The sequence below is a fragment of the Ochotona curzoniae genome, unplaced genomic scaffold, assembly GCF_017591425.1.
Source record: "Ochotona curzoniae isolate NIBS_2020 unplaced genomic scaffold, NIBS_Ocur_1.0 scaffold_1037, whole genome shotgun sequence".
NCBI lineage: Eukaryota > Metazoa > Chordata > Mammalia > Lagomorpha > Ochotonidae > Ochotona > Ochotona curzoniae.
In genome coordinates, this window is record NW_024467083.1 from 31,350,828 (window position 1) to 31,366,837 (window position 16,010).

Here is a 16,010-nt window from a genome sequence, read left to right on the forward strand (position 1 = left end):
TTGAATATTTCTCAGCTGCAAGAAATAATTAAATTCTGGTTTTTGTTCAATGAAATAAGTCAGATACAGAAAAATAAATACCGCATATTTTCTCTTTTATTTGGGAGCTAAAATTAAAAAAAAAAAATTTAAAAAACAGCAACAAAGAAAGAATGTCTGTGTGTACTGGTTTTGCTACAAATACAGTATTTGTCAAGCTCCATGGGGCTAGTATTGCAATGTACCACTTCAAGCCTCTGCCTGCAGTGTTGGTGTCCCAAACGGGTGCCAGTACAAGTTCCAGCTGCTCCACTTCCCAAACAGTTCCCTGCTAGTGGCCTGGGAAAACAGCGGAGGATGGCCCAAAGCCTTGGGACCATGCACTTACTTGGGAGACCCAGAAGAGGCTCCTGGCTCCCAGTTTCAGACCAGCCCAACTGGTCATTGCAGCCATTTAAAGAAGTGAAACGGTGGATGGAATCTCTTTCTTTGTAACTCTGAATTTTAAGTAAAAAAAAAAAATCAATAAATTTTCAAAAAGTATTTAAAACAAATGAATAACTTTTGGCAAAATTGTTAAGAATGATTTACTACTATAGTTTTAATGACCTGTGATTATCTAAAATTTATAATGTATGAATGAAATTGACATATTTTCATTTGATCATTGCTTATAACTCTTACCCATATTCTTTCTGAAATATGGTCCTTTTATATTTAAGAAAATTATTTAATTTATTTGAAAGTCATAGTTACAGAGAGGGAGTAGAGACAAAGAGAGAGATTTTCCATCCACGAGTTCATTCCTCAAATGGCTTCAATAGCTGGAGCTGCACATGCCTAAACCAGGATCTACTTCCTGGTATTCCATGTGGGTGCAGGACCCAAGGCCTACAAACATCCTCTGTTGCTTTCCCAGGCCATTAGCAGGTGGCTGGATGAGAAGTAGAATGGCTGGTACGTGAATCAGCACCCACATGGGGGGCTGGTGCTGTAGGCAGAGAATTAGCCTGCTATGACACTGCACTGTCCCTAGGTCCTTTAACCTTTTATTGGAATTCTTTATTAAGTGAAACACTAAGCCTTTGACTATAATGCAAATTTTAAAATATGCCATCTTCAGCACAGTGCGATGGCTCAATGGCTAAATTCCCAGGTTGCAAGCATGGGTATCACATATAGGTGCTGGTTCATGTCCCAGTTACTCCAATTCCCATTCAGCAATCTGACTGTGGCCAGGGAAAACAGCAGAGAATGGTCCAAAGCCTTGGGACCCTGAACTTGCATGGGAGACCCAGAAGCAGCTTCTGGCTTCTGGCTTCGGGTGTGGTCAGCTGCTGCTACTGTGGCCATTTGGGGAGTGGAGCAGTGATAGAAGGTCTTTTTCTTTCTATCTTTCTCTCCATAAATCTGCCTTTCCAACAAAAACAAATCTTTCAAAAATATGCTATCTCAGAAATCAAAAACAAAGAGAAGTACAGAAATTGATTCTGTTGCAAATAATGGAGCTTCTCAGCTCTAATTATTTATGTAGTATTCAAATACCATTTTTAAATTTTTCCCCTAAAGACCATTTTTTTTACTTAGCTGAAATGTGATTAAATCCATCTGAAAACCAGGACTTAACTTCTTCCCTCTACTCCACATCCTATGAATGACTTTTTCTGCTTATTTATTATTGTAATATTTCATTCATTAAGAATACATTGAGGGCTGGCACGGTGGCCGAGTGGCTAAAGTCCTCTCCTTGAACATGCTGGGATCCCATTTGGGCACCAGTTCTAATCCTGGCAGCCCTGCTTCCCATCCAGCTCCCTGCTTATGACCTGGGAAAGCAGTTGAAGATGGCCCAAAGCCTTGGGACCCTGCACCCACGTGGGAGACCTGGAAGAACTCCTGGCTCCTGGCTTTGGATCGGCATAGCACTGGTTGTTGCACTCACTTGGGGAGTGAATCATTGGATGGAAGATCTTCCTCTCTGTCTCTCCTCCTCTCTGTATATCTGACTTTGTAATAAAAATAAATCTTTAAACAACAACAACAACAACAAAAAACAAGAATACATTGAGGATCCAGGGCAATGGCTCAATGGCTAAATCCTTGCTTTGTGCATGCCAGGATTCCATATGGGTATATGGCTCATGTTCTAGCTGCTCCAGTTTTCATCCAGCTCCATACTTGTGTTTTGGGAAAGCAATAAATGGCCAAAAGCCTTGGGACCATGTTCCTACTTGGGAGACCCAGAAGAGGCTCCTGGCTTTGGATTAGGTCAGCTCCAGCTGTTGCGGCCATTTGGAGAGTAAACCAGCAGATGGAAGATCTTTCTTTCCTTCTCTCTATAAATCTGTTTTTTCAATACAAATAAAATAAATATTTTTAAAAGAATATATTGAACACTTACTACTTAAAGTAAATTTTAAAGCAAAATTACTTTAAGTAAAAGTTAAATAAGTATAATTCTGTAAGTAACCTTAACTTTATAAGTTGCTTTATAATAAAATAATTCTTATTTAATAGTTTAGGGAGAGAGGAAATTAAATACCATCATACAGTGTAATGTAATGAATGCTGAAGTCATAAAGTCAGAATCACAGTGAAGTGAACAGTTCATGCAGCAAAGGGATTGGCAAAAAGGTTGTTAGGACTAACTCCTGAAAGATGTTGGTACTGACCATGCTGAGGACAGGAATACACATTTAGTTAAGCAGTAGCAAGTGCAGAGGTTAGAGAGGTGGACATGTGCTTTGTAGTCAAGAATTTTGCATGACTGGAACTCAAGGAAGCCAGGGCAAGTGAGATGATACAACTGGTCAGGAAAAAAGTAAGACAGAACATTACATGACTGCCTCAACCACCTGGAACTTTATTGTATGGCACAGAGAAGCAAGGCAACTAAGAGGTTTGTTAGATTTATTTCCTGTGTTTTCAATCATACTATAATTGCTTTAGCTGGAAAAACGGGGGAAATTAACTTTATCTAGCTACGGAGCTTGTCTCTCTTTAGCATCTTCCTCAAAAACCCGACAGGCTAAATCTTTCTCAATTTTTCTTACTTAAATTTTTCTTAACTCTACTGAGTGATGATGCTATTCTTGCCAACCATTCTTCTAGATCATGTCACTCCAGCTGCCGAGTTATGTCTAGCTTTGCATCTGATTATTTTCTCCACTGCGCAGAACCCACACGTTCTGTTGAGCATTGCTCACTGTGGGTCGGCTCCCACCTTTCCGTGGAGGTGCTGCCCTGTACCCAGGGTTTTCTGTGGCCATGGGCTCTCCCCACCTTCCCCTGTGCTGGTCTTTCCTGGTTTCATTTCCAAAGCTGTGTGTTACACCTATGGTTTGGCCCATGGTTAATTGATTTTCTCCTTTGCAGTTCCTCACAGTTTTAATGAGAACCAAATGGGAGCTATGCTATGCTCTTGGTTAGGGTTATAAACAGATGACATTTAGACAGATCCTTCCTGTGGAGGCTTTAGAGTCTGTGTCTAGCCATCGGCATTTCTTGCAAGCTAAAAATCTCTGATCTGGGGCAGGCACAGAGGGACAGGAGGCTGATCCTCTGCCCAGTGGCATATCTCATTTGGGCACCGATTCATGCCCCAGCTGTTCCACTTCCAATTCAACTCTCTGTTTATGGCCTGTGAAAGCAGTGGAGGTTGGCCCAAGTCTTTGGGACTCTGTGTCCACATGGGAGACCCGTAAGAAGTTCCTGGATTCCAGCTCCGTATCACCTCAGCTCTGGCGGCTCTCTTTCTTTCCTTTTCTCTTTGTAAAATCTGCTGTTCAAATACAAATAATAAGTACATATATTTTTAAAAATCTCTGATCCTCTTTAAGCATCAGAAGCATCTCATTTTAAACACAACTATTTCTCAATTTACTTTTTTTTTTCCTTTGCAGAATTCTCTTCCTCAAATGATGTGGACACTGTCATCATCCACAATGGAATGCTTGATTCTGTGTCTAACCAGTTGCCGACTGTATTGCTTTTTTCTTCCCAAGTTCTTCCTGTTGTCCTTTTCTGTCCTATCACCATCATCTTTGGATTCTCAGGAAGAAAGTAGGTAGGAAAATCGGAAATGAAGGAAACAGGCAGGCATCTACCGTGTGGTACAGAAGAGACAGAGCTGCAAACCTTAATCCATGCCTGCGCAGAGTGGGGACAAGCCGGCTGTGGTGGGGTAGGCACTTTGTGTAAAGTATGAAGAAGAGGTCCTTATATGTTGCATATCTCTGGACCAACGTATCATCTGAAAGCACTTGAACTCTGATCATCTTCTTGACTGGATTATTGTCCAATATTAGTAGATCGGTCCTAACACACTTATTAGCTCCAGGATAACTACTACATTTCAAACTTTTAAAAAAGATATTTTCATGGTTTTAAAAAGGGAGAGAGAGAGGGAGTGAGAATGAGTAAACAAGTGAGAATCTTCTGTTCTGGTTTTCTCCTCTAATGCCCCCCCCCCCCAAACTGAGGCTGGGCCAGGCTGAAACCAGGAATGCAGAACGCATTCTGCATCTCTCATGTGTGTGACAGGGATCCAGGTACTTGAGCCATCACCTGCAAACACCTACTGCATTCCAGGTTGTGTACTGGTAGAAAGCTAGAATCAGAACCATAGCAGCCTCACATTCTTATATAAAATGTGAGAGTCCCAAGCACCATCTTTTTTTTTTTTTATCAGAAACACATATTACAGATAGAAGAAGAGACAGAGAGAGAAAGATCTTCTTCTTTTAAAAAGACTTATTTATTTTTATTACAAAGTCAGATATACAGAGAGGAGGAGAGACAGAGAGGAAGATCTTCCGTCCGATGATTCACTCCCCAAGTGAGTGCAACAGCTGGTGCTGTACCAATCCAAAGCCAGGAGCCAGGAACTTCCTCCAGGTCTCCCACGTGGGTGCAGGGTCCCAAGGTTTTGGGCCATCTTCAACTGCCTTCCCAGGCCATAAGCAGGGAGCTGGATGGGAAGCAGAGATGCTGGGATTAGAACTGGTGCCCAAATGGGATCCCGGCACTTTTAAGGCAAGACTTTAGCCACTAGACCACCGTGCCGGGCCCAAGAAAGATCTTCTATCCACTGCTTCACTCCCCAAATGTCCACAACAGCTGAGCTAATCCGAAGCTAGAAAATTAAAGCTTCTTCCAGGTCTCCCATGTAGGTGTAGGGTCCCGAGGCTTTGGGCCGCTCTCTGCTGCTTTGCCAGGCCATTGCCAAGGAGCTGGATCAAAAGTAGAGCAGCTAGGATTAAGCATTTGTATGAGATGTTGGAGCTTGAAGGTGGAGGATTAACCTGTTGAGCCATGGTGCTGGTCCTTCAAGCACCATCTTAAGTGCTGTTCCAAATGCTCAGACTGCTTATTAGGTCAATGTTTGTTTATTTTCATTAACATTTTAGCTTTCCCCCCTGTACCATTGCTTATTTTGCGTAACTTTTTTCTCAGTACAATTTCCTCCTCCCTGTAGTAAAAATTTTGTAGTTTTTTTTTAAGCCACTATCTATAATTGTCTGCAAATATTTTAGCTAGATCTTTATCCCTAAGTGATATTTTAGCTGGATATTGGATTCCAGGTTGAGAAATATTATTATGTCATAGCACTTTGTGGATGTTACTCTCCCATTTTATGATACTTGTGGTTGAGGAAGGGTGATGATCTGTTTCAACTTCTGGCACGTTTTACAACTTTCCCTGGAGATTTGCTTTTGTGAAGATTCATGACCTTTATTCATTCTTGGAAATCTAGAGCTAGTATATCCTCAAACACTGTCCCAAGCTCATTCTTTCCTGTGATACTCATTAGATGCATGCTGGACTTTTGCTTTCTCTAGTCCAGAAACCATTGCACTCTCTTTACATCACTTCAGCATGCAGCTGGTCCATGTGATTTCTGTATCCCATGCATTTAGCCAACTATGGGTTAAAAATATTCAAGCTTGCATCTGTCTGAAGCTTTTTTTCTTACCACTATGCCCTAAATAATGCAATTTATTAGCTGTTTATGTAACTATTTATGTTGCATCAGCAAGTATAATCTGGAGATGAGTTAAAGTGTATGGAAAGATGTGTTAGGTAATTTGAAAATACTGCAAGGTTTAATATGAAGAATTTGGGCATAATCAAATCTGAGTATTTATGGGGATGGGAGAATCTTGGGGCAAATAGCCTGAGGATACTGAGGGATGGCTATCTCTCAGAGTAAGATTTGCCTTTTTAGCTTTTTGGGGTATGTTGTCACATACTTGGCAATTCTCTTTGATATTTGTGTCTCATTTCTCCGACATCACTAAAAATCTTCATATGTAGATGCTTTCATGGCTTTTCAGAGTAGACATCACAAGGTCCTTTGCAGCCACCACTTTCTTTCTTTCTTTCTTTCTTTCTTTCTTTCTTTCTTTCTTTCTTTCTTTCTTTCTTTCTTTCTTTCTTTCTTTCTTTCTTTCTTTTTTTCTTTCTTTCTTTCTTTTTCTTTCTCTCTCTCTCTCTTTCTTTCTTTCTTTCTTTCTTTCTTTTTTTCTGTCTGTCTTTCTGTCTTTCGGACAATCATGACATAATCAGGGTAAAAAGGTTCAAGCGCTACAGGAAGATGGGCAAGACAATTAGTTCCGTATTGTTTCCTTCATATATCTGATGTAAAAGGGAATTTTAAGGGAGAAGCCCCACCCAGTCTCCCACCCACCCCAGGTCCCGGATATGGGGCATGCTCCAAGAGTCTTGATCAAGTGGTTTTGATAGTTCAACAGTTCTGAATCACTGCCAGCCTCACCACTCCAAGCACGATGAGGTCGTTGAAGAATAGTCCATCATAGTCTCCATTTGCCCAGTTTTTCACTGCCAAAATATAGCTGAGGTGGTTGATTGACTTGTTCTGCCCTCTGTCTTTTGATCAGCCATCACTTCTTAAAGGTTCCATCCCCTTTCAACACTTCCTCTTTGAGACCAAGCCTTTGACACATAGAACGTTGGAGGAATACTCCAACCATATCCATATCTACATGCTCCTCATGTCTTAAATTTTTTCTCATTGTCTTTAATCATCTTGAGAGGATTAAAAATATTTTTATACAATTCACAGCGAAATTGAGAGGAACACATAGAAATATACCATCAATCATGTCTGCATAGGTACACAGTCTCATCCATTATTGATTTCTCTCACTGGAATGGCTGATGATCTATTGACACATCATAATCATCAAAAACCTATTCATTATTTTTATAATATTATCTGATAGTCCTTTAAGCTAAAATTTCTTGGTAGTGCAGTCCTTCTGTTGCTAATGTTTATTGGCTTTCCCTAAAAGATAAGCTCTTAATCTGAACTGCAAAATATACAACAAACAACTCACACAAGTTCGTCTTCAGTGAAACTTCGCTTCTGGGCACCATAGTGGGACTCATACTCAGATAAGCCTCTAAAATCTGCATTATAGTATAGTGGGTTAAACTCCTTTCCGCAGTGTTGGCAATACCATATTATCAATGGTTTAAATCTCAGCTGCCCCAGAAGGTATCTCGTGTACTTTGACCCTGACACCCAAATGGGAGACCCTGATGGAGTTCCAGGGTACTAGCTTCAGCCTGGCTTATCCCTGGCCACTGGGGTCATTTGGGAAGATTAACTCAGCCTTTCATACAAATAAGTCTTAAGAAAAACAAAGGAAATTCCCTAAAGGTTAATTCTGTTTTTGTTGCAGCAAGAAACACTAGGCAAGTTTGACATTAATTACCCTGGAAAGAGTGGCAAACAAATAAGAAGTGCAGTCCCCGAGTACTGACGTTTAAGGACCTATTTCTTCCCCAATGGCTAAAGCTAGGGCAGATGAGCTACTTTGTGCCCACCGGTAGCCATGTTTTAGTCTACATCCCTTTAGTATGCCTCCTTCACCATTCCCAACCTCGTCTCACTCTCTTCATGGTCTTAGATCCCTAAAGAGTGGTCTCTTCCCTATGGCGGCTACTGTATCAACTTACAAACTTCTCCTTTCGATAGTGGAACTTAGCATCTTTTGTTTTAGTTATGTGCATGCTTACATATGCATTACAGACATATTTATTATATTTCATTTAACATTTGAGATGACTGTAGCATAAAATTTGAAAATTTTCTAATAAGCCATACTGACTCAGGTGTGCTAGGAGAAACTCAGAATTTGCGTACTTAGCAACAAGTGTGGACTGGTAGTACTTGATGTAAGAGATCGTCAAAAAAAAAAAAGTGAAAATTCAGGGGGTAGATCAATTATCATTCCAATGCCAAATACAGCAACTTGTTACCCAATTGTAAGACTCTAAAGTTCTTGTGAACAGTGGTTAGCTCTTAGTCTGACATTTGTCTTACTCAGCACTATGGTTTGCATGCAGAAATTGCTCAACACACTGTTGATTGATTGTTGACGGCATAAGCTGTATAATTTAATCCATGCTTTGTACTTTGTACTCATCAGAAAATTGCATCAAGGTGTGGTGCATTTCAATATAAAGTAGCACATTAGCTTCACGCCCCACCCAGTTCAGACACATACAAAAATGCCTGGGCTAATTTTTGACATTATATCCATTCTATCACTAAGGTGCGATGAATACTAATACGGAAATGATGAATGTGTTACATGTTGAGCTAGAAATATACCTAAACACACCTGTTGAATAGGTTAATCTCACTCACTTCTCGCCATGCAATCCTCTATAAGTGGTTTTCCCATTGTGATGTCATTAACAATGTTAAATGGTCCAAGATACACAATATCTTTAGTATTTGAATGAATTTCCAGAGACTATGCAGTCTGAGATCAGACTGTTCATTCAATAGTGATCACTCATCCAATGTAGTTACTGACCTGGTTGATATTGAACACATATAAAGGTATCATGTTAGCTTGTTGCCTCACATGATAATTTATTACATTTTTAAAAAATTTAAATTGTTAGGAAATACAAAAGGTTTGGATATTAAAGCAAGCTTTCCATCATTACCAAATAATTACATTCATTATCGAAAGACAAGAATAAATGAGCAAAGGAGACAATAACTCATATACTCAAAACATAACTCACAATAATCCTTTTTTTCCCCCTTAGAAAGGTTGTGTTTGGGGCCTGGCATGCTGGCTCAATGGCTAAATTCTTATCTTCTCTCCATTGTGATCCCCTGCGGGTGCTGGTTCCTGTCCCAGCTACTCCACTTCCCATCCAGTTTCCTGCTTGTGGCCTGGAATAGCAGTCGAGGACAGCCCAAAGCCTTGGGACCCTGCACCCGTGTAGGAAATCCCAAAGAAACTCTTGACTCCTGGCTTTGGATCCGTTCAGTTCCAACCATTGCAGCCATTTGGGAGGTGAAACAGTGGATGGAAGAGCTTTCTCTCTGCCTCTCCTCTTTATAAATCTGCCTTTCCAATAAAAGTAAATAAAATTCCTTTTTCTTTTTTAAAGAAAACTTGTTTTGGGTTGTTAGTGATTTTTTTATTTGAAATGCTAGCCAACACTGTATTTTTGAAACATTTCCTAACAGTAAACATTTGTCCGTAGCTTGCTTGTCTTACCTCATTGGTTTTGTATTTTTTGGTTAGTCCATGATTTATTTCACCAACTCCTTATTGTTGGGCTGCTTCTAATTTATTTACTAGAATTAAATACGTATAACACACATCATTTATTTGTTCAATGAATATTTATTAGAGTTAATTCTGTCATACAAGCTGCTGAAAATTACAGAGGACAAATTTGAAACAAATTAAAAACAAATGATCAGGCTACAGATGGGAAGGCCATAAACAGTGGTAATTGTTATGCAGAAAATGAAACAGGCTAATGAGCTAGAGCATGACAGTGTCAAGTCTGTCATTGAGGCAGGGAAGTTACATGGCGTCATACAGTCAAGGGATGGGCCTCAGATGACCTTGCAGAAGTGGAAGCGCCACATTTTGTGCTAAGCCATCCTCACACTGTGCAGTGGAGGGCCTGCTTCCCGGGACACCTGGCCAAATCTGCTTCCTGTGTCCAGCCTTACTTCCACTTGGCCCTACACTGCCCTCTGGATGAACTCAGCTCCAAGAACTCATTAGCTCGATTCGACTCCTAATAGCATTGTCACTCAATTTGACAGAACTCAACATTTTACAAAGAAATTACACATGCCAGTATATCATGCTAATTGTTTTGATCTTTTTAAATACAGAAATGTTCAAATGTGCACAAAAACAGAGAAGAACCAGGGGCCAGTCCACAATGACATAGTGCTTGGATGAGGGAAAAAATGATCACATTTGCCCATATTTTCCTCTAACTGCGGACACACACTATACTTTTCTGGACAATTTTAAAGGAAAATATGGATAGCACATCCTTTGTGCTCATAAACACTGCAGCATGCATCTCTAGGAGTAGTGTCATTTCTCTTTATCTGCTTTTTAAAAAATGTGACATGGATGCCACAATAAATAGTTTCATGAACTTGCCTCATTCACGCTCTCCTCTCCTCAATGATTTATCAAATAGTGACTGCAGAGTTGGTTTGCTTAACTCAAGGTGCACACAAGACCCCACATTGGTCTGGTGGAATTTCTTTTCTGTCTTCTAACCTGCATCCACTTCCCTTCTGTTTCACATTTTTTACTTTAAAAGATGAGTGCTGCTCATTTTAGGGGCATGCCTTACATCTCAAATCTGGCTGATGGCTTCTTCTGGGTGTCATGTAACTTTCCGTCAATGCTCTTAAATTCCCTTGTGGTTCTTAGAAGCTGGCAATTAGATCTAAAAGCTTATGTTAAAGGTGTCCCTATGGAATAGCTGTGATACCGTGTTTCTTATTGTACCATCCAGGAGACACACACTGTCTTGTTGTCCCACTTTTATTGATGCTAGAACTGAGCCATAGATTTGGGTGTTGTCAGCACCACCCATTTATTTTAAAGATTCCTCCAAACCTGTCGTTAATGGTACATGCACATCTGGATGACTGCTGCAGGAAACCATTTTTTGCTGGGGATTGATAAATGGTGAATTTCCATCCCACATATCCTTGTTAATCAGCTGGAATCATTTTTTTCCAAAAACTTTTTATCATCATTTGTATGAAAACCTAAATGCAATTTACATAATGAAAATAGAATAAATACTAAATACAAAATACACACACATTCATTCATACATACACACAGAAAGAGAGAAACATCGGCTGGTTCACACCCTAAATGCCCACAGTGGCCTACTTCCAGACCTGGCCAACTAAGCAGGAGCTCAATCTAGCCTCCTTTATGAGTGACAGCAATCCAACTGCGTTAGCCATTACTGCCGCCTTCCAGGGTCTTCATCAGCAGGAATCTAGACATAGTGAGGAACCAGAGCTGAGCATCAAACTCATGCACTCCAACCCTGGATTTGGTCATCTTCACCGCTGTCCGAAACACCGGATGCATACTCGATTCTTTGGTTTGTCCATTTTCAGAATGAGTCGGTTATCTAACAATTTCCAAAGATAGCTTAAACATAATGACATCATGAACTCGTGGATTAATGTTTTTTTGATGTATCTTAAGCAAGTGCAGTGATTCTTCCTTTTATTTAGTGGATGAGAATCCTTTAACGTTGCCTCCTGCCTGTTTTGACCCGACGCCCAGCGTCTACCAAAGCTTCCTTGCTTTCTGCTTCAGCCTCATCTTGCAGGCTACCTTACAGGCCTCCAATCCAGACTCAGGTGTTCCTCCAAGCACCTCTGCCTTCTGTCGCTGCAGTTCAGACACCTTAACGTGGGTTCTAGGGATGCTAAATTTGGCTAAATCTTTATTGTTGCTGGATCTCAGCAGAAAGTAGGAAAACATACTTTTCAAAATCTTGACTCAGCTATATTTCTAGCTCAAGTTTAAGATTAACATTCTTGGTTCTATACTTGTATCTTTTTTCTATGCTGAATAGTTTTGTCTTTTTGTTTTTCCCTAGAATACAGCTATGCTATTTTCTGAACAATGAAGTCAGTACTATTATTAAGAGTAAAACTATTCAAAACCAATTGAGTTTTCTGAGACACATTTTGTCTTTGGAATACAGATGGAGACTATTGATGTGTCTTAAGTTCACTGGAATTTTTTCTCACTGAAGCTTTGCCATCAAGTTGATATAGTTGCTTGGATGCATTTTAGTTTGTTTTTCATGTCTACAGATTTTATTTAAGAATTCTTAAAAACACACACATACATATATGTATATATAATGTATATATGCAAATAGACATAAACACATATAACATACATGCACATAAATCATACTAAAACATGCATGCATATATATAAAGACATATAAGTATATACAGGCATATATAAAAATACATACTGATGCACATATACATTTATACATATATGCACACATATGCAAATATGTGAATACACATAACATGTATATCTACACGAATACATACATACACAAGTACATATGTATGTGTATATATGTGTAGCTATGTAGAAAGCATATCCACACATATACAGACATACACACATTACTCCAAGTCAAAACTATCAAGCAAAGAATTTTCAGGATAGCCTAGCTTTTATCTGTCCTCCTCCCTGTATCATAGGTAAGCATTCTTACTGGTTTTTGGGTCTAGGACATACTTTGCTTGTTACTTTTTCATCTTCAACACTTCTTTGTAGGCAGGCAAATTGACCTCTCCCTGTGCCGTACCGCCCTCTACAGGTGCCTATGGGAATTTCAAGGAGGAACATCCGTTCACCTCTGGGTTACTTGCCCACTTCAACAGGTCAGTTGCTTCGGTAAAGGTTCCTCCCACTCTAGAATCATGTGAAGTAAGTGTGAGAGCTACCTCTGGACTCCAGATGGTGTTTAATGCCTGGCAAAAAGCTGTGGTTGAGCATGTGTGTGTATGTTGTCAGGAAAACCAAATATTCCTGGAAGTGATATTTCATTGTGGTTTTGATTTGTGTTCCCTGATGGCTGGTGATTTGGGATATTTTTTTCCCATATATTTGTTAGTCATTATATTTGTTCATTTGAGAACTGTCCTCTTTGTGTCCTTTGTTCAATAACTGGATTGCTTGTTCTGTTGTTGAGTAGTTTTTTTTCAATTACTGGTATTGAGCCTTTCTCAGGCGGGTGACTTGTGAATACCTTTCCCCATTCTGCTGGATGTCTTCCCACCCCCTCACTACCTCTCCATCTCTCTATGGATGCTTGTGTGTGTTTGTATGCTGTGTGTGTTGTTTGGGTCGTGTTTGAACTGTGATTCAAAAACATTTATAACTCCTGGATGAATCACATCCAAGAACTTGTTACACTTTGTTACAAGAACAAAGTGTTACACTTTGCAGTAGCATATAACCTGTGTGCAGGCATGAATATAACAACTGTAATATGAGTCCTCAGTTTAATGTGTACCTACAACAAATCCTACCTGAGCCAGTTGACCTCGGCTGTGTATTTCAAAACAGATTTGATATCAGACTTATCTTATGGATATTTTTGATGTTGTGTTCTCATGAAAGTTTAAGGAAACTGGTATCAAGAAATGCTGGGAAAAAAAAACTTACTTGTAATTTAGAAAGCTAGTTTCTTCTCATGGGCTTTAAATGAGTACTGTGATCTCAAGTGGTATCTCAATGACTTGACTTTAGCTCAGAATCTAATGTCGTTTCTAAAAGAAAATTCTTTTTAAATTGTAGTAAAATGTACATAACATAAAATTTATCGTTTTACTAATTTTTGTTGAACAATTCAGGGGCATTAAGCACATTCACTACATTGCACACAATTTCCTATCCATTTCCAGAAGATTCTCAATATCCTAAACAGAACCTATGTGTGCATCAAACAGTAAATTCCTGTTTCCTTGACCTCCACCCCTTAGGAAATTCTGCCTTTCATATCCCTGAATTTCATTGTTTTAGAAACTCTTAATTGTGGACACAGAAAATATTTGTCCTTTGTATTTTGCTTACTTTACTGGACATAACATCTTTAAGGCTCATCCACACTGAAGCATCTTATAGACTTGCCTAGTTTTTAGTGTTGAGTAATATTCCATTGTGTATAGATACCCTGTATCACTTCTCCATCATCGCTTGGTGGACATTTGTGCTGCAGCCACTTTTTGGCTTTTGATACCAGCACTGCTGGGAACAGGGTGTGGAAGTACTGTTCAAGTCTCTGCTGCCAATTCTTTCTGAGTAAATACTTAGATGTGGAACTCTGTAGTGTCTTTTTTATTTGCAAGTTTCAACTTACTAATGATTTGTTTGCTACTTATTGGTAAGAGTGATGAGAGAGCAATAGCAGGTCACGTCCCCACTGTGCAGAACTGGCTTCTATGTGAACACCGATGCATCCCAGGAGAGTGAACCGATAGATAGAAAATATACAGCTTGATACTATGCCTTTAAAATAAACATTTTTAAAATCAATGCTGCCTTGAGCTGGGCTGACTAAAGGTGATGCAGAAAAAATACCATTGCTTAGTGTGAAACAAATCAGGATGCTGTGGTGGTGGTACTGCTATCCCTGCGGGAAGACTGCGTGTGACTTTGGTGAAGTGAGATCCCATGTAATGATCATGATTCCTTTCTGTAAGGTAAGGCAATGTAAGCATTGTTGGGAGGATGAATCTGGGGCCAGATGCTTGGAACATGATTGCATTTGTATGGAATTAGCACTGCTTCTCACCCTCAGCTTTTACTCCTTTAGCATTTTCCTGTATAGGACACTCACTTCATAGAGCACTGCATTCACAAACTCTTCAGTTTTAACTCTCAGGACTGTTTAACTGCCACGGCTCTTCACTGAAGACTTGGATTCATAGTCACTGTGGAGCTTCCTCTTGTCCATGGTCTTACCACAACTTCTCTACACATTTTAGGGCTCCTGGCATGCCTTGCTTCCCTGTCTCCTGGCTGATAATCCTGACATATCTTAGCATATCCTAAGGCTAGTGCTACTCCAATAGAGTCAGGCCTTTCACTGGTGTGGGGCAAACCAGCAGACTTCTCTTTTTTATGCAACATAGCATTCCCCTTCAGGTCCCTTCAGAGGAATTAGGCCTGCTCTTCTGGTCCAGAGACAGGTCTGATCCATACACAAGGTAGTGCTGGTTGGAGGGGGCAGGAGGTAATGATATCACAGAGCCAAGTCACAGCGAGCCCAGTGGTGCTGACAAAATAAAGCTTTATTGTTTCACAGGGTTAGACACAGGTGATGACAGTAGCCCAGACAGACACTGCAAGCCCTGGAGACATGCTGGGATTCTATAGGCTCCTTGGAGAGCAGCAAGGAAGAGCCACTGGGCAGTCAGAGCTTCGCATCTCAGTGCTGGTCAAAGGAGAGGAGACTGGGGATGGGGAGAGAATGCAGCAGCTGGGCGTGGGCTTTGGCTTAGTTTTCTTTAAAGTTCCCTGTATCAACTGCAACTGCCAAGGTCATCAACAGCTTTCAGAGACATGGCCACACTCAGAGCCCCCAGACTGCTGACCACTGCCACTGTCACAGGAACCAGAGCTTTGGCGCCGGCACCGGTTGGACCTGCATCTGGGGTGGCTCAGATGGCAGCCACCCTCAGAGCTGGGGCCACTGCAGACCCCAGGGTGGGGCGCACAGCTGGAGGAGGCTGGAGGCAGACACTGCTTCGGGCTCTTTGGAGGACACTTGGGTGAGGGACACTTGGGAGGGGGCTGGCACTGCTGCTGGTTCTGCTGGCAGGACATCTTGCTGGGAGGTCAGTGAACCTGGAGAGAGAGAAGCAAAAGATCAGTGTGCAAGCTTTAGGCTAACAACCGCTCAGTGGCTGTTTTTGTGAATTCCTTGCTCCTTAGACTACCTGCTTCCTGAGCAATCATCTTCAAGAAGGAAAATAGAAAACAGTTTCGAGTTAGATTTAATGCACATAATGTTTCCTTCATCATTGATTTTCTCATTAGCCATATAGTGAAAAAATTATCTTTACAACTTCCACCAACTACTTTAAATATTTGATTGTCAGGGATTGTTTTTTCGTAATAAATATCATATTAACCTGCCAAGATATT

The 16,010-nt window shown here is 40.4% G+C and overlaps 1 protein-coding gene across 1 annotated transcript; it reads right to left on the minus strand.

Moving 5' to 3' along the window:
- Positions 1-15,407: 15,407 nt before the first annotated feature.
- Positions 15,408-15,689, minus strand: LOC121168866 (late cornified envelope protein 3B-like). The gene has a single exon (XM_040999361.1). The coding sequence runs from the start codon at positions 15,687-15,689 to the stop codon at positions 15,408-15,410; it is 282 nt and encodes a 93-aa protein (XP_040855295.1).
- Positions 15,690-16,010: the final 321 nt, after the last annotated feature.

Coding starts and splice junctions, on each gene's coding strand:
- LOC121168866 (XM_040999361.1), bottom strand. CDS start 15,689: ATGTCCTGCCAGCAGAACCAGCAGCAGTGCCAGCCCCCTCCCAAGTGT.